Consider the following 21,079-nt stretch of genomic DNA (forward strand, 5'->3'; position numbering starts at 1 on the left):
GGGCCGCACACGGGGACGGACCGGGCGGGACCATCGCGGCGGCAGCCGAGGGGGGGGTGGAACCACGTGGGCGGGGCGCGGGGGAGGCGGGGCCGGGGGGGCCGCACACGGGGACGGACCGGGCGGGACCATCGCGGCGGCGGAGGCGGGGGGGAGCCACGTCCGCGGGGCCGGGCCGGGTACCGGGGCCGGGGCCACCGAGGTTCCGGGGCCGGGGGGAAACCGGGGGGCCCGGGAGGGGGCCGGGCCGGGGACACCGGGACCTGATTCTGGGGCTGGCGATGCCGGTGCCGGGGAGGGCGCGGGGGTTCCGGGGGGGTCCCGGGGGTGCCGGTCCCGGGGAGGGGGGAGTCCCGGTCCCAGTCCCGGCCCAGGGGTCCCCAGGGGGATATGGGGGTCCCGGGGGGGGAATCCTGGTCCCGGGGGAGGAGGTCCCGGTCCAGACCCGGGGGTCCCCAGGGGGATATGGGGGTCCCGGGGGGGAATCCCGGTCCCGGGGGAGGAGGTCCCGGTCCAGACCCGGGGGTCCCCAGGGGGATATGGGGGTCCCGGTCCCGGGGGGGGGTCCTGACCCGGGAGGAGCCGCCCCAACCGCATCACATTTCGCTCCCGCAGCGAGTGGCTCCGCCATGGCTGCATCCGACGAGCTCCGCTTCCCTGGTGAGTCTCCCCGCGGCCCTCCGTGTCCCCCCCCGGTGCCGGGGGTCCGGTTTGGCCCCGCCATGTCCCGACCCACCCCGTCCCATGCAGAGTTCGAGGAGGCCGCGGAGCTGCTGGCAGCCGCCCCCGGCGCCACGACGGCCAGCGCAAGCGAGCGGCCGAGCCACACGGCCCTGGACGTGGGGCCCGGCTACGAGGAGGCCGAGCCGGGCGAGGACGCCGACAACGCCGAGGTGAGGGGGCACCGGGGTGAGGGGGCCCCGGGGCCCTGGTTGGGCTCCTCCGCCGGCCCCGGCTCACAGCCGCCGCCTCCCCGCAGCTCCTTGGCGGGCAGAAGCAGAAGCAGCCGCGCAGCTTCTGGACCTTCGAGTACTACCAGGCCTTCTTCGACGTCGACACCCACCAGGTAGTGGGCGCCGCCGGCCGGACGCGGCTCCGTGCGGGAATCGGCTCCTCACGGGAATTGGCTCCCGCCGCTCCGGCTGAGGCGCCTGCCATGTCCCCCCCGGCAGGTGCTGGACAGGATCAAGGGCTCCGTGACGCCACTGCCGGGGAGGAACTTTGTGCGGCACCACCTGCGGAATAACCCCGACCTCTACGGTGAGCCGGTAGCTGCCGGGCCGGGACTGCGGCTGGGGAAGAGCCGGCTCCTTCCCTCGTGGCGCGGGGTGGGGGGGCTCCTCCCTTACTGCATCTTGTCCCCCAGGGCCCTTCTGGATCTGCGCCACCCTCGTCTTCGCCCTGGCCATCAGCGGCAACTTGTCCCACCTGCCGGAGAAGCGGGCGTCCCCCTCCTTCCACTACAGCCCCCAGTTCCACAAAGGTGCGAGGCCCCGGGGGGACCCGGCGCCGCCATCCCCCGGCTCGGGGAGGGGACGGGCCTTGCCCTGACCCCCACCGTCCCCTCCCCAGTCACCATCGCGGCCACCGTGGTCTACTGCTACGCGTGGCTGGTGCCGCTGGCGCTCTGGGGGTACCTGCGGTGGCGGCAGGGCTCCGGGGCGCGCGCCGGCACCTACAGCTTCCTGGAGACGGTCTGCGTCTACGGCTACTCGCTCTTCGCCTACATCCCCGCGGCGGTGAGTCCCCGGGGACGGCGTGCGGCGGCGGCGGGGGGCCGTATCGCCTTGGCGGGGCTGACGCCGCGTCCCCGCAGGTGCTGTGGCTGATCCCGGCCGCCTGGCTGCAGTGGCTGCTGCTGGCCGTGGCCGCGCTGCTCTCGGCCTCGGTGCTGGCGCTCACCTTCTGGCCGCTGGTGCGGGCCGACGGCCGGGCGGCCGCCCTGGCCCTGCTGGCTGCCGTCGTCGCCCTGCACGCCCTCCTCGCCGTCTGCTGCAAGGTACGGCGCGCCGCGGCCGGGCACCGCGGCTCCGGGGGCTCTGCTGACCCCCCTTTTTCCCCTCCCAGCTCTATTTTTTCCAGCGGCCGCCAAGCGCCGGCCCGGCCCCCTCGCCGCTCCACGCCACGCTGGGGACCGAGCCCCACCGCAGCCGCGCGCCCCAGCACTTCGCCAACCTCTCCCAGGCGGCCAGGTAAGGGGGGCCGCGAGCCCCCCGGCCTTGACCCGGGCGGCACCGCGGGGGCCGAACCCCGCCTCGCCCTCGGCTCTTCCCGCAGCTCGCGGCAGTGACGCGGCTCCGGCCCCCGTGCGAGGACGTGGACGTTTCCTCCCCGAGTGCCGGCACCGCCGGCTCTGCCTTCCCGGCGGATCTCCTCCAAACGCTGCGCCGGGCCGGGACAGCACCGTCCCCAACTCTTCTCTATGCAAACAGTGACCGAAATAAAGCCGGGGCTGTCCCCGCCTGGCGACCCGCGTTGTCTCCCGCCGGGAGCGAAGGGCCTGGGGAAGGGCGGGCTGGGAACACGGGAACAACGTCTGGCCGAGAGCGGAGGCGACTCCGCAGCGGGGCCGGCACGAGAAGCCGGGGCCCGGCCCGGGCAGATGCCACGGTATCAAAGCCAGCGGGGCGCGAGCCTTCGAAACCCTCCCGTTTATTCAGTACTACAGCCGAAAAACAGCAGATCCGCTACGCCTAAGTCGCGGCCCTGGCGAGGGGGGGCTGCGCCGCCACCCTGCCGCCCTGCCGGGCAGCGCTGCCTGCCCGCGGCGAGGGGGACGGCCCCGGGGAGACGGTCGCTCTCCGCAGCGGGGTCCCTGCCGCGCCCTTGCCAAAAACCGCCACTCGCGGACTTCGAAAGGAAAACAAAAGAGAAAGGAAAGTTCACGCGATGAGTGCTGGACACTAACAGACACCAAATACACTTCCTAGTGCAGACCCGCGAGGAGCCTTCCATAACAGATGCCCCCGCGACGCCCGCCGGGCCCCGGCAGGGCTGCTCCCGCCGCCCCAGCGGGGACGGGGACGGGGACCGGGACGGCGCCGGCGCTTCTGGTACATTCGAGGTTTCCTGCGAGCGTCACCCTCGCGGGGACCAGGCCCGTGAGCGGGGCTGCCGGTCGCAGGCCGGGCTCCGGCCCCCGGCGAGGCGCCTCCATCCGCCCCGGGCCCCGACGCCAGCGGGGCGCAGCCGGGAGCGGGGCCGCGGCAGGACAGGGAGGGCGGCCCCGCCGGGCACGGCCGCAGCGGTCCGCGCCGCAGACCGGGGGCCGCGTCCCCATCTGTTATGGAAGATGGCACCTACGCGTCGTTAGCTACGTGACTGCTCGGGGAACGGCTCTAGCGGGATCCAGAGGTTCCGACATTTCATTAAAAAAACGGTCCAGGTCCGTTATCAAAGAGCAGAGCGCGGACTCGGCGGCTTCGTCTCAGCTGCGTCTATCGTACAAGGGTAAAAACATCCGTGGCGGCCCCGGGCGGGCCACAGTTCGGAGAGGGGCGGAGAAGGGTCGTCTTCATTTGGTTTCCTGGCGCTGTCAGTTCAGGGGGAGCCCTTAGCTCCCGTAATGCATTGTGTTGGTGGTGATGGACATGGGCGAGGCCATGGAGATGGCGGGGCCGCCCATGGTGAACTGGCTGTTGATGGGGTAGTGGGTGCTGGCGCTGCCGCCGCTCTGGCCGCTGGAGGAGCCTGCGGGAGAGAGGGGCCGTGAGGGCGGCGCGGGGCGAGCCGGGGGCGCCGGGGCGAGCCGGGGGCCCCGCGCGCGGCCGGGACGCGGGCTCACCTTGGACGATGCCCGTGCTCATGATGGAGCCCATCCTGGAGTGAGTGTGGTTCACGATCCCGGTGTTGGCTGCGGAGCAAGGGGACGGGGCTGAGGCCGGGCGGGCGGCCCGGCTCCCCCGGGGAAGGGGGAGCAGGGCTGAACCCCCCCCCCGGCGTGGCCGGTCCGGACCCCTCAGCCCGCACCGGCCTCCTCCCGCCCGGACACTCACCTAAAGGAATAAGGTTGTTGTGGCCGACGTTGGAGCCGCCGGCAATAACACTGCTAAGGTCGTACGCCGTGGGCATCCCTGCGCCGGAGGAGAGGGGAGCGGGTCAGTCCCGCCGCCCCGGACGCGAGCGGAGGGTTCGTCCCCAGCGGAGCCACCCCGCAGGCCGGGGACGCGCAGACGCGGGGGGCCAAAGGGCAGCGCCAGGGCCCCACTCCGTAATCCCGCGGGGGCGGGAGCCAGCCCTGTCTAAGCTGATCTCGCCCGCCTGGGAGCTTTGGCGTCAGCGATACGGCAAATCCCTCCCCCGCAGCCGCGGCTTCGTCGGAAAAGCTCCTCCGGCGGCCGCCGTCGCCCGCCCCCCCGTACGCACCGGCCACGGCCATCCCCGTGCTCATGTTGTAGGCGCTGCCCGTGTTCCACATGTTCTCCGACGGGGACGTGTAGTGGGAGCCGGGCGGGGGTGAGGGAGTCGTGCCCGTGTACCTGGAGGGGTTGCAGGCGTGAGGCCGCGGCGGGGAGCCCCCCGGCCCCGCCACGCCGGCGGGGAGCCCCCCGGCCCTACCTGAAGAAGGGGTTTTTCAGGTCGAGGAGGTTGCTGGACTTGGAGCCGGTCTGGTCCACCTGAGCCACAATGCTGATGTCGTAGCTTTGTCTGCGGGCAGGGAGAGGGGCCGTGAGATGCCGACCGCTCCCAGTGACGGGGGGGACAGAGCCGGGCGTCCGGGCGCCTCGCGGGGCAACGGGATGGAGCTCGCGGCCCAGCTGACCCCAACCGCTGCCCCGCAGCCCCAAGCAGCCCGCTGGGGCGAGGGTTTGAGGCGGCCCCGCTCCGCGGCCCCGGCTCGGCCCCGAGGGAGCGACAGGACCGCTCGGATCTGGGTCGCGGCAGCGTGATGGGCGGCGCCGCGAGGAGCTATAAATACAGCACCGAACTGGGGCAGGGCCCCCCCTCGCCGCGCAAACCGGGCTGGGGAGAGCGGGCGGGAAGGCCGGGCCGGCGTGCGCTGCGGCGACGGCCCCGCGGGGCCGGGCCGAGCTATTCCGGGCGCCGAGCAGAGGCGCCCGGGGACCGCAGCGAACTAGATCGCGGCCGGCACGTCCCGGCTCCCCGCCGGCGGCTCCGGCGAGGGGAACGGCCGGGATGTGGAGGCCGCAGCGGGACCCTCCCCTGCTGCCCCGGCGGCTCTCACCTCTTGTTGGCGATGAGGAGGCAAGTCCCTGAGAGAGTGTCGCCGGCCTTGGCGAAGAGCGGCGACTGGAACAGGCACCGCACCTGGTACCAGTGGGTCAGCGGCTCGGTGGGGGCCGTCGAGAGCCACACGGTCATTCTGGCGGGGCGGAGAGGAGAGGAGAGGGCGGCGGGGTGAGGAACGCGCCCGCAGAGCTGAACGCTGCCCTCGGGGCTGCCAGCACGAGCAGCAGCTTCGCCCGGCTCCTCCCGGCGCCCCAGGCTCGGAGCTCGCTCCGTGCCAGCCCCTGGCTCCGGCACGGAGATGCCGGGCGCGGTGCCGGCCCCCCGGCGCGCAGGATCCCCCTGGACAGCGAGGGCCGTGTCTGCAATCAAACCCCTTCAGGAAGCACCCGCCGGCATCGTCCCCCCCCCAGGGCAGGATCACGGGAGCGCTGCACTCCCGGAGCCGCCCCGGACCTTCACCGCCCGTGAGAGCAGAGCCGGGCGCCCGCGGAGCTCCCGAACGGAGCCGGGCAGCGGCAGCTCCAGTTCACCGCCTCGGGCGCGCCGGCACGGACGGGAAGGGGCCAGGCAGCGCGGCGCGCGTCCCACCACTCACATGGAACCGATGAAGGCCACGTCGAACCAGAACGCCAAGCCGTGGACCAGCCCTGAATGCAACATGTGGAACTTGAACGGGATTTCTATCCTGGAAGCCGAAGAGAAGCCGTCAGCGGCGGCCAGGGCCGTGCCGCGGCCTCGAGCGGGGTCTGTGCTGGCGGCACCATCGCTCGGCGCCGGCCAGTCCCAGCGCACAGGCGGCCGCGGGCTGCGATTTGGCGCGTGGCCCCGCGCTGCCGTCTGTCCCCATAACAACCGGCGCGCGCCCGGACGGGGCGGTTTTAATTGCACACAGCTGGCAGAACAAATGACCTGCTGCCGCCCCGCTCGCCGGCCCCGGGACGAGCGCCAGCCTCGTCCAGCCGCAGCCAGGACGGGGGTTTCGCGGCGGCACGGATCCGCCGCGGTGGCTCGTCGGTCTTCCAGGCGCCCCGTCCCCAACCCGGGGCCTCCCCAACCCCGGGAAGGGTGGTCACCCACCTGTGCAAATCGCCTTCTTTGGCTTCTAAGAAGTTCACCGTGTATTTGACCGACTTCGCCATTAAAATCCTGATGTCGAAGGTGTCCTGGGGCGAGAGGCGCGGGTTAGCTCTGCTCTCCCGTGCCCAGACCCGCACGGACGCGGCGTGGGGCCGGGAGCAGTCGGGGTCGCTACGCCCGGCTCAGCCCCGAGCCCCCGACCTGCCGGGGCGATTCCCCCTCCCGACCCCTCCGGCCGAGCGAGGGGGTCTCGGGCACGCTCACCACGACGGGCTGCCTGAAGTACTCGTCCACGGCTGCCCCTCGCAGCGCCGAGAGGTCCACGCCGTGGAAGGACGGCTGGTACCTGCGGGGCAGAGGCCCGTGAGGACGAACGGCGGCGGGAACGGCGGCTCCGGCCCCGGAGTGCCCAGGGCGGGGGGGGTTTGGGACCGGCCCTGGTCCATCTCCGTCCCCCACCCCCGGGCCGAACTCACCAGAAATTGGCCTTCGTGAACTGCTCCATGTAGAGCTGCTCGTCCGTGAACGGGGCCAAGTGGACGTCTCCGATCGTCGGGAACATGTTCCCTGCAAGGGGAGCAGAGGGCTCGATCGCACGGGGACGGGGAGTGACCCCCTCTTCCCCCGGGACCGTAGCGCCTGACGGCCCCCGCCGCGGGGAGGGACCCCGGGCCGCCAGGACGCGGTCGGGAGCAGCACGGGAAGAGCCGATCTCGGCTCCGCAGCCCGGCAGGGACGCAGGAGCGCTGAACCCTCCCCCAGAAACCTGTTTCCTTCAGGAGGGGCGAGAGGGAAGCCCGGGCTGGAGAGCCGGTCCCTTCCCAGCGGATTAACAGCCTCGTCAAGCAAACGAGGTCAGCGAGGGCAGCCGGAACAGCCCGCGCGGCACCGGCAGATGGAGGAGCAGCCGGGGACAGATGGCGGGTCCGCGCGCGGGAACATCTGCGGCCGCCTTCGCGCCGCGGAGCCCCAGCCCCGCGCGGCGGGGTCGTCAGCAGCCCCTAACGAAGCGCCGAGAGCGGAGCTGCAAAGCCTCCCGACTCCGGCCCCCGGCTGCTCTCCGGCAGCTGCGACGATGCCCGAGCTCGGCCGTCCGCCTCCCGGCTTACGGCACGGGCGCTCCAGCTAGGCAACGCGGACGCGTGCTTCTCGGCTCGTCCGTAACCACCCGCGCGGCGGTACGCGAACGCAGACCCCGGCAGCTCCCAGCTGGTTCAGGCATCAGTGGAAGCGACTCCTAGATGATAATTTTCTTTTTAAACGAACTCCCAACAGCTCAGAGCTGATTAAGAGCAAACGTGCACAGCGGGATACGGCAGGGAGCAGACGCCGCTCCGATGCTCCAGAGCGCGAGGGGGAAGAGGTGGCGAGACGCTGCCGCCAAAACCCCATCGCCGTCCCCAGCACGAGCGTCACTGCCAGCGTCTCCCTTCCAGAGCCGGGAAAGCGGGCCGGACTCTGCCGTGGAGCGAACGCTCCGGCTCGCCTGGCCCCACGCTGACGGAGAACCTCCCCGCAGCGATAACCCCCGACCGGCAGCTCCTTGGAGCCGGACGGCAGACGGGGAACGGTTCAAACACAAAAGCACGGAGGTATCGCAGCTAAAACAGTCCGTCTCCACCTCTGGCTCCTTCACCGCCACGTTGCCAAGCCTAATTAAATGCCGACAGCTCTAACGAGAGCGTGCATCCTGCCCGCTCTCCACCTGCAATGCCAGACCCCCCCCGGGACATCTCTCCTTTCGGCCCCTCCGGCAGAGGAGGAAGAGGCTCATCCCAGACCCCGGATCCGCGCTGCCTCGCGGCGAGGCGAACGCAGCAGGGCTGGCAGCGAGCTGGGCTCGCGCAGAAGGACGGGTACGCGAGGGCTGACGAGGGCTGACGAGATGTGTCAGCTCCTTTGGGAAATTGCCTGGAACACGATTTAATTACATTTCTAGACCCGCCGCATGGCAAATCACACGCTCCGACTGCAGCGCGCTAGAGCTCCGGCTGAACGTCGGCACGACGCAGAGCAATAAATGGGGAAAAACGGTAAAGAGATGATTTTAAAAAGCAAAGCAAACACCGCAAACGTGGGAGTGGGCTACTGAGCACAGACGAGTCCGAGCCGCTCCGCTGACGCCCAGCACAGGCAACAGCGGCTTTCGAGGTGTCCCCGACCCCCAGGCACCCCGTCCCCAGTGCCGTGGAGAGCCAAAGACCAGACCCCTCCCCGCGAGAGGAGCGGCCTCGCGTCCCCCTCGCACTCACCGCTGGGCTTTAAGTACTTCTTTGCGTGCAGGTAGCTCTCCAGCATCCGCTCGTTGAAGAGCATGTAGCCCATGGGCTCCGAGATGATGATATCCACCTGCTCGGGCAGCGAGACCTCCTCCACCTTCCCGGGAATGACGACGATCCGGTCCGTGAGGTTGTTGCTCTTCACTAGCACCTGCCCAAGGAAAAGGGCCCGTGACGGGGGCGAGCAGCCGCCGCGCGGTCTGGGGAACGCTGCTGGGGCCGGGCAGCGAGCTCCGGCTCAGCATTCCCAGTACCGCCATCCCAGAGCTACTGGGTTATACTGGAGCAGGGGTACAACGAGTCCTTAAACGGGCTCAGCCCCAGGGGACGCCGGACCACGCTCTGGGGTGAGGCAGGTTCAGCACACGATCCCCGTTCCCAGGTACGCTGCAAGCTGCACCGAGCTCTGCCAAGCGGAGAGCTTCCCCGGCGGCGGGAGCCGAGAGGCACCGACCTCTGCGTGCTGGGCCATGGTGCTGGCTTCCACCGCGTAGATCTTCCTCGCCCCAGCCTGCGCCGCGAAGAAGGAGAGGATGCCGGAGCCACAGCCGACGTCCAGGACAATCTGGGAAGAGAAAGCAAGGCTGCAGCGAACCACCGAGACGCTCTCCGAGCGCGTTCCCCGGCGTGGACGAGCAGGATAAAGGCTTCCTCCTCCGCAGCACGAGCGTCCGCAGCACCGGTTGGAGTCCCAGGAGGCAGGATCGGGGCCTGCCGGCTCTGCTCCGGGTTATGGAGGGAGAGGGAAGCCTCAACACATCAAACGCTTGGGATTTCCCCAGGACGGAGGGGGGAAAAAAAAAGGCAGCGCCTCCGGTACAGCCCATCCTGGGAGAGAAACCACCACCTGCCACAGCGCGCCAATTAGCTAAACGCTTAATGGCAGAACAACCCCTCAGGAATCCCCTGCCAAGGGAGCCGCACGAAGGCGGGTGAACGGGAAAAGACGGCCTTCGATAGACCCGGCTCCCTCGCGCATCTCCGGAGATGAAATGAGCTCCGGCAAGTCGCCACCGTCACACCGACTCCCTGGAAGCACAACTGCTAATTAGACCCTCCAGTAACGACCTGCACGCGCGGAGCCAGCTCCCTGCCTCATAGAAGGGCCAAATTACTCCGTTATCAAAGCTCAGTATTACTCCCAAATACGGTGGGACCCACAGACACTGCCCTGGGGAATCCCTATGGAGCGCGGATCCGGAAAACGTTCCTGTCCCGAAGAGGCAGGTGGAGCAAAGGCAGGGGACAGGCGAGACCGTCTGCAGGCCGAGGGCTTCGGAGTCCGACAGCCTCTGCCGGGAAGCATGGGGGAACGCGGCTGCTCCGAGGGCTTGGCACCGACGGGGCTACCGCGGCCCGGACAGTTTGTGCTGCTGCGCGTAAGAGCAGGGAAGAACAGAGGGATTAAGAGCGACGTAACTGAGACAGCTAACTACACCGAAGCCCTCGCAAATCCTATCTGATCCTATACATAACCCCTCCGATTAGGGGGATCAGGCGGCAGGGAGAGCCGGCGGCGACGGGAGCGCGGGAAGCCTGCTGCGCCCCGCCGGCGAGTCGTTCCGGAGACGGCATCAGCCGACGGCGCAGGGCTCTCGGCAGCTCGTCCCCTGCTTGCAGCCTGCTCGCAAACGGGATGGCCCACATATTCGGAGGGATAATAAAAGAAAAACGAGGAAGGAGGCAGGAAAGAGCCGCAAGAGATTCAAAGTGGGAAAAGGCACGCTTTACAAGGAGAGAGCTAATCAAGTCTCCTCTTCAACAGCTACAGCGTATAATTACCCTCCCAGAGAGAAAATGCCAAGTGCACAGGGCTCTTCAACGCGGCAGAGAACCAGCCCAAAGTCTGGCAGCAGGAAGCTGAAGCCAGACACCGAAATGAGGCACGTTAAGAAATTCTATCAGCCAGCGCGTTCGACAGCCGGAACAGGGCAGGGACAGAGCTGCTGCCGCCAACGTCTTCGATTCGAGACCGGACACGGAAAAATCGAGCTGCTGGGCTCATGGCAGGTGCGGAGAGGCAGCGCTCTGCCCGGAGCCGGGCAGGACGGAGGGACGTGTCACGAGAGAGCCTGCAGCACCAGCGTCGGACCCGGAACTCAGTGCGGGAGCCGCACCGCGCCGCGCTCCCCTCCGGCGTCGGAAGCAGGGCGAAGCCCGCGCGCGGCTCACCTTGTCTTTGAAGTCGCTGTGGTTCTGCAGGATGGCTCGCTGGTACGTGCCCGTCCGCACGTAGTCCTGCATCATGTTCTGCTGCTGGGACAGGTAGCCGTAGAACTGGGGAGGGGGACGCGGAGGCGGCCGTCAGGTTTCAGCCCGGCCGGGGTCCGAGCCGCCCGCGGGGAGACGGGGCGGCTGCGGCGAGCCCTTCCCCTCGCTCCGACCGCGCGGCCCTGCCCGGAGGCCGGGCGACCACGGCCCGCGCGCGCCCCTCACCTGGAAGTACTGCACCGCCGAAGACTCCTCCGTCCGCTCGCTGAACACCGAGCGCTCCGTGTTGTGTCCCCGGCAGTTTTTCAGGATATTATAAAAGGAGCAGAAGTCTGGAAGACAGAAACGAGCCCCTGGCCTTTAGCCGGGGTCAGAGGCGGCCGAGATCGGCGGCAGCCGCCTCCGGCCGGGCACGTACCGTTCGGCGTGGCGAACTGGACGAGCACGCTGTTGCAGCCCAGCGTGATGATGAAGGACTGCTTGCCCACGCGGCTGCACTCCGTCTCCCGCGACACCGAGCACTTAAACACGCAAACGTCTTCATCTGCGGGGAGAGGAGACGGCGCGGGGTGAGAGCCGGGCACCGAACCTCCCCTCTGCTCCCCGGCCCCACTGGCTGCTCCGCACCGCCTCGGCTGGGCCCTCCGCTTCCCTTCCCACTCGTGTCCTGAGCTGCGGGGGCTCAGCTCTATCGTTTCACCGAGCGCCCCTCTTCCTGGAGGAGCGGGGCCTTTCCAGCTCCTTCCAGCCCAAATTCGCAGCCCTGCGTTCGCTCCCGGGTGGGGCGCGAGGCCCCACAGGGACGCCTCCACCTTCGCAGACCTCTCTCCCCCGTTGTCCCTAGCAGCAGTCCTCGTCCTCCCCGGATAAAGCAGGGCGCATTCAGAGCAAACGCTTTAAAAGGCGGCTCGTGCGAGAGAGCCGAGCGTTCCCACGCGGCTGTTACGCCGGCTTCGCAGCCCCGGGCTTTTCCGATTAAAACAAAGAAGTGTCGGCGAAGACAGCAGGCCCCACGCGGCCCCGGCCGGCTCCGTGCGCTGCTCCTGCCCGTCACCAGTGTCCACAGGCAGGGCAATAAAAAGCCCGAGGCCCCTCTGCTACTCCACGTGTCCAGAGGGATCCGATGCCGGAGAGCAGCAGGAAGAGCCACCGCGACCCCCGGATCGAGGACCCCTCGCGTCTCCGCCACCCGCGCGCCGGCAGCCGAGGCCGCAGGCCGGCCCTTGCTCGGAGTCGCTGCTTCTCCCGGCCTCTCGTTAGTCGGAGGGATGCTGAAGAATGGCGATAAAAATATAATTAATTAATTTCTGTGGACTTGTGAGAAGGGAGGAAAAAACCCTTTGCGCTCAGCTAAAAGCAAAGGGATTTATGAAGCTTCCTCGCAGCGAGGAACACAGACTCGGGCTGCTCCCCACCAAGGGAAAGAGCCAGCTACGGCGGTGGAAGGAGGATTTAAACGGGAGGAGCGAGGCAGCCTCCGCCCGGGCCTCGCGTGGCACCGGGGGCGAATCCTCGTGGAGTGGCTGCCGAAAGCGCAGGTAGGGAGAGCCCCGGCCGCCAGCTCCCCCGAGCTCCGACGGAAAAGTAGGGGTTTCTGGCAGCTTTGTGCTTCCGCCCAGCTCCCGGCTGCTGCCGGACAGGTTGTCCCAGGGAGAGCATCGCTCCCGGAGCTGCGCTGGAGCCGGGGCCGTCTCCGTGAGCGGAGCCGTCGCTCGCCTGTGAAAAACCGGGACAAGTTCAGCCCAGGTCGTGGAGACGCCGGGCCCTCGAGCCGGCACGAGCCCCTTCCCGGTGATACGGTGAGGAACGGCAAGGCGCCGCTCCGGAAGATTAAACGAGCTGCCGGGAGCCGTCGGCAGGGACCGAACCCCGGCCCCCATCGCAGGGGCCGCCGGCACCGTCCTCCTGCCCGCAGCGCGGCAGCCTCCCGGCCCCGGAGCGGTGACGCACCCGGGCAGAGGCTCCGTTGCCAACTGCTTTGAAGCTGCGGAGCAGCAGGAACGTAATTAGCACCTACCGACGCGGCGGCTTCAGACAGCGCTGCTGCAACGGCAAGAGCCGCCCGCGACGCCGCGTAGCGAAACCCGCTTCTCCCCAGCCCCTCGCCGCCGATCCCCCTCGCCCCGCCGCGAGCACGGCCACCCTCGAGGCGAGCCCACGGCCGGGGGTCCCGCGCGGAGCCCCCGGGACAGCAAGCGGGTGCCGGCGGCGGACGGCAGCCGGGGCGAGCGCCCCTGCCGCCCGTCACCGCCTCGTCGAGCCTGCCGGCACCGCGGCACAGCGCTGCGCTCCTCCCTAACCCAGTTCTGTCAAAGCGATCTGCGCCAGCTTAGCACATTTTTCACCCAGCTCTTCCCCGGCCCCACGGGCGCCCGGCTTCGTGCCGCAGATGCGCCGGAGCAGGCGGCGAGCGGCGATTTCTGCCCGTAGCCAAAACGGAGCCCTCTCCGCCCCCGTTCTGCTCGCGATCCGCCTCGAGAGGAAGCACGGGGGGAGGAAACGTGGGGCAGGCCCCGATCTGCGCGAGCAGCCTTCTCCCCTGCCCGCAAACCCGGCGCTGGGTCCGCGGGGAGGCACGAGCCACCTGCAAGGGCAGAAACGGCCGCGGCCGCCCCGTCCCCACCTCGGAGGCGAGAAGCGCCTCGGGCTCTGCCCCGGCGCTGGGGCACAGTGGAGCCAGGGCCGGGCTCCTCCTCGGAGGCAGAGCCGCTCCGACGGGCCGTTCCCGAGGCGTCTCCGACGGCAGGGGAGCGCCGGGGCCCAGCCGCCCGGGGTGCGCGGCGTCCCACGCGGCGGATTGGGTTACCCAGCTACCCTGGAGCAACGGGAGGAAGCTGGCGGGGGGTTCTGCAAAGCTGAGCTTTAAATAGCCCGACTCAGCTGGCTCTCCATCCAGCTACGGGTCCCGGATTTATTTAGCCGATGATTTCGCAGAGGGTGATAAAACCTGGCGCTCCGAAGCGCTCGGACGCCCCTCGCTCTGGAGCAGGGCTCCGCGCCGAGAAGCGGGTTTCCAAACCCAGCACGATGCCCGAGACGAGATCCCGGGCTGCTTGGAGGAGATCCGAGCCCGGAGCTCACCGTCCTGGTGCTCCGGCTGCCCGGAGGAGCATGAGCCCGCTGCTGGCCACGGACGACGCTCGAGCCCGGCCGAGGTCCTGCAGGGAAGGGGTTAGCGCGGCCGGGAAGTCCTCGGAGAGAGTGCAAGCCCGGGGAAAGCTGCCGCTGCCCCAGGCGCCGCTTTGGAAAGCCATTAAATGCAAATTCTGCCCATCCATGTTAATCAGCCTGTCAAACCGGGCCTCTAAGTTCTTTGTGGGGAATAAAAAGGGACAGCAGATGTGCTCTGGGCGTCCAGGCCGCTGAAAGGCCGGCAAATAATTCCCAGGGAGCCCGGCGGATCAGAGCGGGCAGGGCCGTGTTCCAGCACCGGGCGGGCGGGCGAGGGAGGGTCGGCTCCCCCTCCTTCCCCGCCGCACAAAGGCTTTTCTGCCGAGCGCCTGGGAGAGGGGGATTATCCCTGCTCGCCGTGCCGGGCGCTGCGAGCGCCGGCCCCGGGAGCCCGCTCCGAGCCCGGCTGCCTTGCCGGCGGAGGGATCCGGGCGGTGGGAGAGCAGCTTCCCCCCTGTCCGGGGTTTTACCGGCAGGGATAAACGGCGGCGGTGAGCCCGGCGCGACCCGTGCAGCTGGCGTGTCAGTTAGGACGCATCGAGGTGCTGCGGTCAGCCGGATCGGCATGCTCCGGGGGGAGGTGGCAGTGGCTGGAGCCGGCCCTGCCATCGCCCATCCCGCGAGCCCGGAGTCCCGGGGCCAAGGACAGCGCGGTTATCGCGAGACGCATCCATTTGGCTCCTAAAAACACGCTCGCCCACCCGCTCTGCGGGGCCTCGCAGCCCCTTAGGGCCGGGAAAACTCGCAGAGGGGAACGGAGGGAGCACAGAGCCCGAGCGCCGCGGGTCCCTGCTCCCCCAGCGCCGCCCAAAAGCGCCCTCCGAAAACGGCCCGAGCCCCGGCCGTGCGTTAGCCGCTCGCCCGCCCGCCGGGGAAGGCTCTGCTGCCGCGGTTCGTGCTCGAGAGCCGCCTCGCCGCGTGCACACGAGGCTTCGGAGCAGCTGGCGAGGGACCGCGAGCCAGACGTGGCATCTGGACCAGCACGTTAAGACTCTCTGACGGCTCCGGTCGGCCTGGAATTGGCCTCGTCCTGCTTTTCATCCGCTTTTGGCCTCTGCGACGTCCCGCGGCAAGGAGTGCTGCTGTCCGTGGGCCACCCGAAAAGCAACGGGCCGCGAGGGCGCTGCGGGCTCCCGTCATCCCGTTCAGCAACGTCCCCTTGGAAAGGCAGCGGGGCCGAGGGGAGCGCGTTTGTCCCTCGCTACCTTTAGTGACAAATCGCCCGAGTTTGGGAAAACGACGCTCAACCCAGATGTTTCACGAACACCTAATTGAGGCTCTCGGCAACCTCGAGGGAACCTCACTCGACGCCTGCCCGAGCTGCAGCTTCCTCCTAAAAGCCAAACTTCGAGCGATGGAGACTCCGTGACGCTACGGTGTTCTGCGGTTTAAGTCTCACCACCAAGAAGTCATTTAAACCCTCTGAATTTAAGCAGATTTGGCTCCCGACGCTCTCGATCGCGCCGAGCCCTTTTCTGCCGAGAGCTGCCAGCTCTCAGACCTCTTCTCACCGAGGTGTCCGGGACCTGAGTCACCTCGCACCTCTCCCCGGATAAACGCAGAGGCAAAGCTCCCTCCTCCCCAGCGCCAGGAGCTGATGGGGAAACCGAGGCCGGGGAAGCGACAGGCCGGAGCCTCGGGCCGGAGGGAGAGAGTCGGAGCCGCGATGAGGAGGCAGGATTTCCCGGGCACGCTGCGCTCCGGGTTTGGGAAGTCCGCGTGGGCCGAGCATCCCCTCGGCGGCGGGGAAGGACCGAGGCTCCTCGTCGCGGCACCTCGAGACGCCGGATTGAGAACAGCCGGGGCCGAAGCGCGGATGAGGCTCCCACAGCATCCCCGCTCCGGCTGGCGGCGGGGTCAGCCCTCCCGAGCAGCCTTTTCTCGGCAGTTGAAGCCTTTCCGCCCCAAAATCGGGCCCCGCGTGCCTCAGTTTCCCCTGCCCAACAGCAGCACTCTCCCTTCCCCGCCGGGCACACGCTGCCGCCGCGCCGTGCGAGGCCGCGGCAGAAATGAGTAAGATCCTCCCGCCCGCGCTCGGAGCTGCCAGCCACGTGCTCCCGTGCAGCCAGGCACCGGCAGCGGGACCGGCGGGCGAACGGCACGCTCCCCCCGCCCTGCCCGGGGGTTTCCTCCCCCCATTTAGTTTCCTGATTACAGATGCTGGGTAGGCGCCGCGGGCGTCTGCTCTGCATTCGTTAGTGCCGCAAACCGTGGGCAGATCCAGGGCACACACGCACGTGACAACCCCGCTACGGCAGCCACCGAAGTCACCCGGCACCGCCAGAGCCCTGGCGCGTCGGCAGAGCCGCGCAGACCCCGGCACAGACCCCCGGCACGGGACGGGGACGGCGAAGCCTGGGACGGTTCTGCTCGGAAAAGCAGAGGCAATGAACAGCCACGAGGACGGTGGAGCGTGCCAGGGAGGCAGCCGGGAGCTGCCGGGTCTGGCTCACGGCAACAGCGATCCGTCTCCCGGCTTCGCGGAGATGCCCAAATTCAGCTGATTCAAGGAAACTCACGCGCAGCGAGACGGAGAAACCCATCGGCGCGAGGACGAGCGCCGAGGTGGAGCCAGCCGTGCTGGGGGTTAAGCGGCTCCGGAGAAGCTCCGTTTGCATCGTGCACGCGCAGAGCTCGGCACGCCGGGCCGAGCAAATGCCGCTGCCAAGGGGAAACGCCAACAAGATTTATCGGACCGCCGCCGCGGCCAAGATGGGCTGCGGATACAGAAACACGGGCGGCGAGAGACACCGCGCAAGACCGAGCGCAGATCTAGTACAAATCCGAGCACTGAGCCAAGCACAGGTCAGGGCCGCTGTTCTGCATGTTATTTAATTACGCCGATCAATTAGGCAATTGCACTGGAGTAGGTAATTAGCACCTGCTAAGCAGAGAGGGAAGGGAGCAGGGAGAGGCGACGGGTCGTTATTTCCCAAGCAGAGTCAGCAGCGCGAGGCGCAGCCATAAAACCAACGTCTCCATCAATAGTCATAAAAACTTCAAGGCTCCCACGATCCCTGCGCGGAGCAGAGCGGCATCGGGGCAGTCGCCCCGCGTTTCTCGGGGGCTTTTACGCTTTCGCCTAACGCACGCGCCAGACAGGACCCCGGGCCGAAAGCCAGCCCGGGCGTTCGAACGTTCCCGAGATTTAAAAATAAAATAGGGCTCCCAGGCCTCGGACCGCAGGGAAGACGAACCAAAACTTGAAGGGGATTTTAAAGGAAAAAGAACCTTCAGGAGCTAAGAATGATTTGCTTAAATTAACATCCATTTTTTGCCACTGGAAAAACACGCAAGCAAGGAATCCTGCAAACGAAACCAGCCGGAGACGGGCTGGAATGAGCTAGCTCGTTTGCATTGTCGAGCGAACAATAACCCCGACTTTCACATTTCGGCTGTTTTAGGTGCCGTTGCACAAGCGAGGAAGCGGATCCCTCTCCGGAGAGGCATCTTAACCTGAAATTGCCCCCTTAAGTAGTGGTAAGAATTAGGGAATTAACTCATGATAGCTGGAGATCCGGACCGGGAATCCTCGCTCTAAGGCAGGCGCGGCGGCGACGCGCTCCCGCCATCCAGCAGCTGCCGGCTATCGCGCCGAGCACGAGACGCGTCAACCGCCGCGAGCCGGCGTCCTCGGGAAGAGATCGCGGCAGGAACCGGAGACAAAGAAAACTCCGCTCTGGAAGCGGCCTGGAGAACGTCGCGGGCCCTCCCAGGTAAATAACACGGTTTGTTTCGACGGTAATGAAAAGATACCGACGCAAAGCTCCGAGGGCCCCGACGCATCGTTAATAATCCCATAAAATCCGCACAGCATTAAAGTAATCATTTTGACAGGAACTCGGCCAGAGAGATACCTACAGAAAGTCCCTCCCGGCCGCTCACCGCGGCGGAAAGCTGCCGCTGCAGCGTGCCTGGAAGGTCACCAAATTCAGGCTATTTTGGGCAAGAGAGGACGGGGGGGAGGAAGGGAATCGACTTTCAGGGCCTCCCGGCCCTCGTCGCCCGCAGCGGGCCGGGGCCCTTCGACACCGGCTCCTTCTCCCTTCCCCAAAAGCATTTTCCCCTCTCCAAGTCCCGCCTGACGCGGATCGCCGGGACGCCCCTGCGCCTCCGTCCTCCCCGCGACGGGCCGCCCGCGGCTGAAGGGCGCCGGGAGAAGGTTCCCAGCCGCTCGGCGCGGCGGCGGCACGAGCGCATCGGCGGAAGAAAGGAAGTCACCGGGCGATCCGCGGCAGGAATGTTTCTGGTTTGAGCGGCAGTAAAACAAAGGCACAGTATGAGGCCCGCAGCGGTGGAGGCACGCGCGAGCGAGCGAGCGCCTGGGATCAGCTGGCATTAATCTGGGGGAATCGGCGTGCGGGGAGGGGGCTGGGGCGCAGCGAGGCCTCCTCCTCCTCCTCCTCTTCCTCCTCCCCCCGCCGCCAGGGCCGAGCGTCGGGACAAATTCACATTTTCCATTACCTCCTCTCTTTCCGCCGCCACCTGCTTTTCGCTTACCCGTCCCCCTTCCCGCCCCGAGCAGCCACGGCGGAGCTCTCCCACTTGTCACCCTCAAGGGCTCCGGGTTTCGGGAGACGCTCCCCGGGCAGCGGCTCTCCCCGCTGGGCCCGGGCCTCCCGCCAGAGCCCGGCGCCGGCTACCGAACACCCCTCGATGCTTCGCTCTGCCCCACGGAAAGGCTCGGCGAGCCGGACAGCTCGGCACCCACAAACCGACCCTCGGGAAACCAGGAATGTCGGGAGCACCGGAGCGGATCTGTCCCGAATAGAGACGATCCCGGCGCAGCGGGTCATCCCGACCCACCTCGTCTCTCCCGGGCAGTGGTCGCGGCGCGGCAGGGATCGCCCCACACCTCGTGCCGGCTCCGCACCGAGTCCCGAGCCGGGACCGCGAGGGTCTCGCTGCGGCCGGAACGCAAAGACTTGGATTCCCAGGCTTTTGTCTTTGCGCTCTCGCTCTGCGGGACCAACGAGCCAGTTTTGACACAATTAGCAGAAAGATAACGCGCTAAAGCAGACGCGATCCGATTTCTCCTAGCACCATGCGGAGGCTTGAGCTGGGAATGCCTTCGGGAGGAGCCGACTGGCTAACTCCGGAGGTGGGAACAGCCTCGCCGCTCCGCTTGCTCTCCCAGCTCCCGATGGCTTCGGCCCGGATCTCACCGGCCTGCTGCCAACCCTCACCGGCACCGCCTGGAAGCGCCCAAATTTGGCAAAAGCAAGTTCTTGCCGTTTTTCGGTGGCACCCAGCCTGGCCGCTTCCCGAGACGCAGCGGCAGCCCAGAGAGGCGGCTCCGGGGAAAGCGGACACGGTCAGGCAGCGCGGCGAGGAGGACGGGTCCACGGAGGCCGGCGGTGCCACCGCAGGGAAGGAGCTGCCGACCGAACGGGCTGCCCCGAGGCCCCTCCGCCCCTCCGAGGTGCTTCCCGGCCCCCCGGGAGGGAAAGGGACACCCCCTCCGGACGGAGCCCCCCAGCTTTCCCCGGCATCCCGGGCTCTGTCCTTGGATGCCCTCCGGACACGCTCCGCCACTCGCCGTGCCCCCACCGGCCCCCGCAACGACGCCGAGACCCCCGGCCCCGAGGGGAGACGGCTGTGGGGCACGGGGCCTGCCCCCCCCAGGCCACCAGGTGTGGGGTGCCGCTCTGTGGGGCCCCCGGACCCACGGCACCGGCCCCCCATCTTCCGCACTGCCGGCTCCGCTCCTGCACGCTCCTTCCCGGCTCGGAGCCCCCCACCTCACTCCCCTCTTGCAGCCACACGGGACCCCGAGGAGGCCCCTGCCCCACAGGCACCCAGCCCCACAGGCCCAGGGGGCCCCCCAAGCCTGCTGGGCCCCCAGACCCTGCTTGGGCCCATGAGTCCGGCACCCTCTGGCCACGTCCAGCACCCAGCACCTTCCCCTACCCCATAGGCTCAGCGCCCCACAGCTCCCCCGCCCCACAGACTCAGCACCCCACAGCCCCCCCGCCCCACAGACTCAGCGCCTCACAGCCCCCCACATCTACCCAGTCCCTGCCTGGGCCTGTGGGCCCAGCACCCTGCGAGCCTCCAGCACCCCACAACCATCCCAGCCCCACAGACCCTGCACCCCACACAGCCCCCCCAACCCTTCAGGGCTCCAGACTCCCCATATCCCCCTCCAACCTCTACCTGAGCCTGTGGGCCCAGCACCCTACGGGGCCTCCAGCGCCCCACAACTACCCCAGCCCCACAGATCCCGCACCCCACACAGCCCCCAGGCCCCCTGCACCCCCCAGCCCCCAGACTCCCCATATCCTTCCCCATTCTCCACCCGGGCCCACGGGCCCAGCACCCTGCGGGGCTTCCAGCGCCCCACAACCCCTCCAGGCCCCACAGACCCTGCGCCCCACAACCACACCGGCCCCACAGACCCCCCCCGGCCCTACAGACCCCCCCAGGCCCCCAGCACCCCCAGCCTCCCCGTACTCCCCATCCTCTACCTGGGCCCACAGGCCCAGCACCCCGCGGCCCCCCCAGCGCCCCACAACCGCCCTGGCCCCACAGGCCCGGCCCCCACAGCCCCCCCGAGCCCCTCGGGCCCCCCCCAGCCCCGCCGGGCCCCACAGGCCCAGCCCCCCGCCGGCACTTCCAGCGCCGCCCCGGAGGCTCCGCAGGGCCCGCCCGGGCCTCGCCGCCCCCACGGGCCGCCCGCTCCGGCCGCCGGGCCCCGCCGGGCCCCCCCGGCCCCCGGGCGCGGCCCCCCCGGGCGCGGCCCGCGCCGCGCGGCCCACGTGCGCCCGCACTCACGGCTGTAGAGCGCCAGGCAGGCGCTGTCGGGGCCGGTGCGGACCTCGAGGCGCAGCGCCTGCTGCTCCTGGTGCCGCTGGATCTCGCCGTTGGCGTCCCCGATGGTGAGGAGCCGCACGCCGGGGAACACCGACACCGCGGCCATCTTGGAGCCGCCGCCGCCGCCCCCCGCCCCGCGCCGCGCGCGCCCCGGCCACGCCCCCCTCCCGCGCCACGCCCCCTCCCGCGCCGCCGCCACGCCCCCTCGCCGCGCCGCGGCCGCGCCCCCCGGCGGCGCCACGCACCGCACCGCACCGCGGCGCCCTCTGGCGGCCGGCGGCCGCCGCGCCAGGCACCGGGCAGCGGGCACCAGCCAATGCACCGGGCACTGCACCGGG

At 69.0% G+C, this 21,079-nt stretch overlaps 2 protein-coding genes across 6 annotated transcripts; one reads left to right on the forward strand and one right to left on the reverse strand.

Moving 5' to 3' along the window:
* The first annotated feature begins 74 nt into the window (after positions 1-74).
* On the forward strand, positions 75-2,462 carry YIPF2 (Yip1 domain family member 2). 3 transcript variants are annotated; one of them, XM_026118353.2, is made up of 10 exons: positions 75-202; positions 616-660; positions 751-893; positions 980-1,066; positions 1,173-1,260; positions 1,367-1,483; positions 1,573-1,739; positions 1,817-1,999; positions 2,068-2,192; positions 2,278-2,462. In XM_026118353.2, the coding sequence occupies exons 2-10, from the start codon at positions 630-632 to the stop codon at positions 2,288-2,290; spliced, it is 954 nt and encodes a 317-aa protein (XP_025974138.2). In that variant the 5' UTR covers positions 75-202; positions 616-629; the 3' UTR covers positions 2,291-2,462. The 3 variants fall into 3 exon arrangements, with proteins under 3 accessions (XP_025974138.2, XP_064355252.1, XP_064355253.1); XM_064499182.1 differs by having other exon boundaries at positions 78-179; XM_064499183.1 differs by lacking the exon at positions 75-202 and adding an exon at positions 251-287.
* Positions 2,463-2,636: 174 nt separating this feature from the next.
* On the reverse strand, positions 2,637-20,914 carry CARM1 (coactivator associated arginine methyltransferase 1). Of its 3 annotated transcripts, none has more exons than XM_064499179.1 (16): positions 20,703-20,914; positions 11,176-11,301; positions 10,983-11,089; positions 10,719-10,823; positions 9,001-9,111; positions 8,520-8,697; positions 6,744-6,834; positions 6,532-6,613; positions 6,268-6,353; positions 5,786-5,875; positions 5,186-5,323; positions 4,558-4,647; positions 4,366-4,478; positions 3,996-4,073; positions 3,785-3,874; positions 2,637-3,690 (listed from the first exon to the last, which is right to left on the reverse strand). In XM_064499179.1, exons 1-16 carry the CDS (start codon positions 20,845-20,847, stop codon positions 3,554-3,556), a joined length of 1,767 nt encoding a protein of 588 aa, XP_064355249.1. In that variant the 5' UTR covers positions 20,848-20,914; the 3' UTR covers positions 2,637-3,553. The 3 variants fall into 3 exon arrangements, with proteins under 3 accessions (XP_064355249.1, XP_064355250.1, XP_064355251.1); XM_064499180.1 differs by having other exon boundaries at positions 3,785-3,853; positions 20,703-20,913; XM_064499181.1 differs by having other exon boundaries at positions 3,554-3,690; positions 3,785-3,819.
* Between the last annotated feature and the right edge of the window lie 165 nt (positions 20,915-21,079).

This window comes from Dromaius novaehollandiae, chromosome 33 (assembly GCF_036370855.1).
Source record: "Dromaius novaehollandiae isolate bDroNov1 chromosome 33, bDroNov1.hap1, whole genome shotgun sequence".
In the NCBI taxonomy this organism is placed as follows: Eukaryota; Metazoa; Chordata; class Aves; order Casuariiformes; family Dromaiidae; genus Dromaius; species Dromaius novaehollandiae.

Bases quoted from the DNA above. Each gene is read 5' to 3' on its own strand.
- YIPF2 (XM_026118353.2), top strand. From the start codon at position 630: ATGGCTGCATCCGACGAGCTCCGCTTCCCTG. The intron at 661-750 runs GTGAGTCTCCCC...CGTCCCATGCAG, and splicing joins CGACGAGCTCCGCTTCCCTG to AGTTCGAGGAGGCCGCGGAG. The intron at 1,484-1,572 runs GTGCGAGGCCCC...TCCCCTCCCCAG, and splicing joins CAGCCCCCAGTTCCACAAAG to TCACCATCGCGGCCACCGTG.
- CARM1 (XM_064499179.1), bottom strand. From the start codon at position 20,847: ATGGCCGCGGTGTCGGTGTTCCCCGGCGTGCGGCTCCTCACCATCGGG. The intron at 6,614-6,743 runs GTGAGTTCGGCC...TCTGCCCCGCAG, and splicing joins TTCACGAAGGCCAATTTCTG to GTACCAGCCGTCCTTCCACG. The intron at 4,479-4,557 runs GTAGGGCCGGGG...CAACCCCTCCAG, and splicing joins CTGAAAAACCCCTTCTTCAG to GTACACGGGCACGACTCCCT.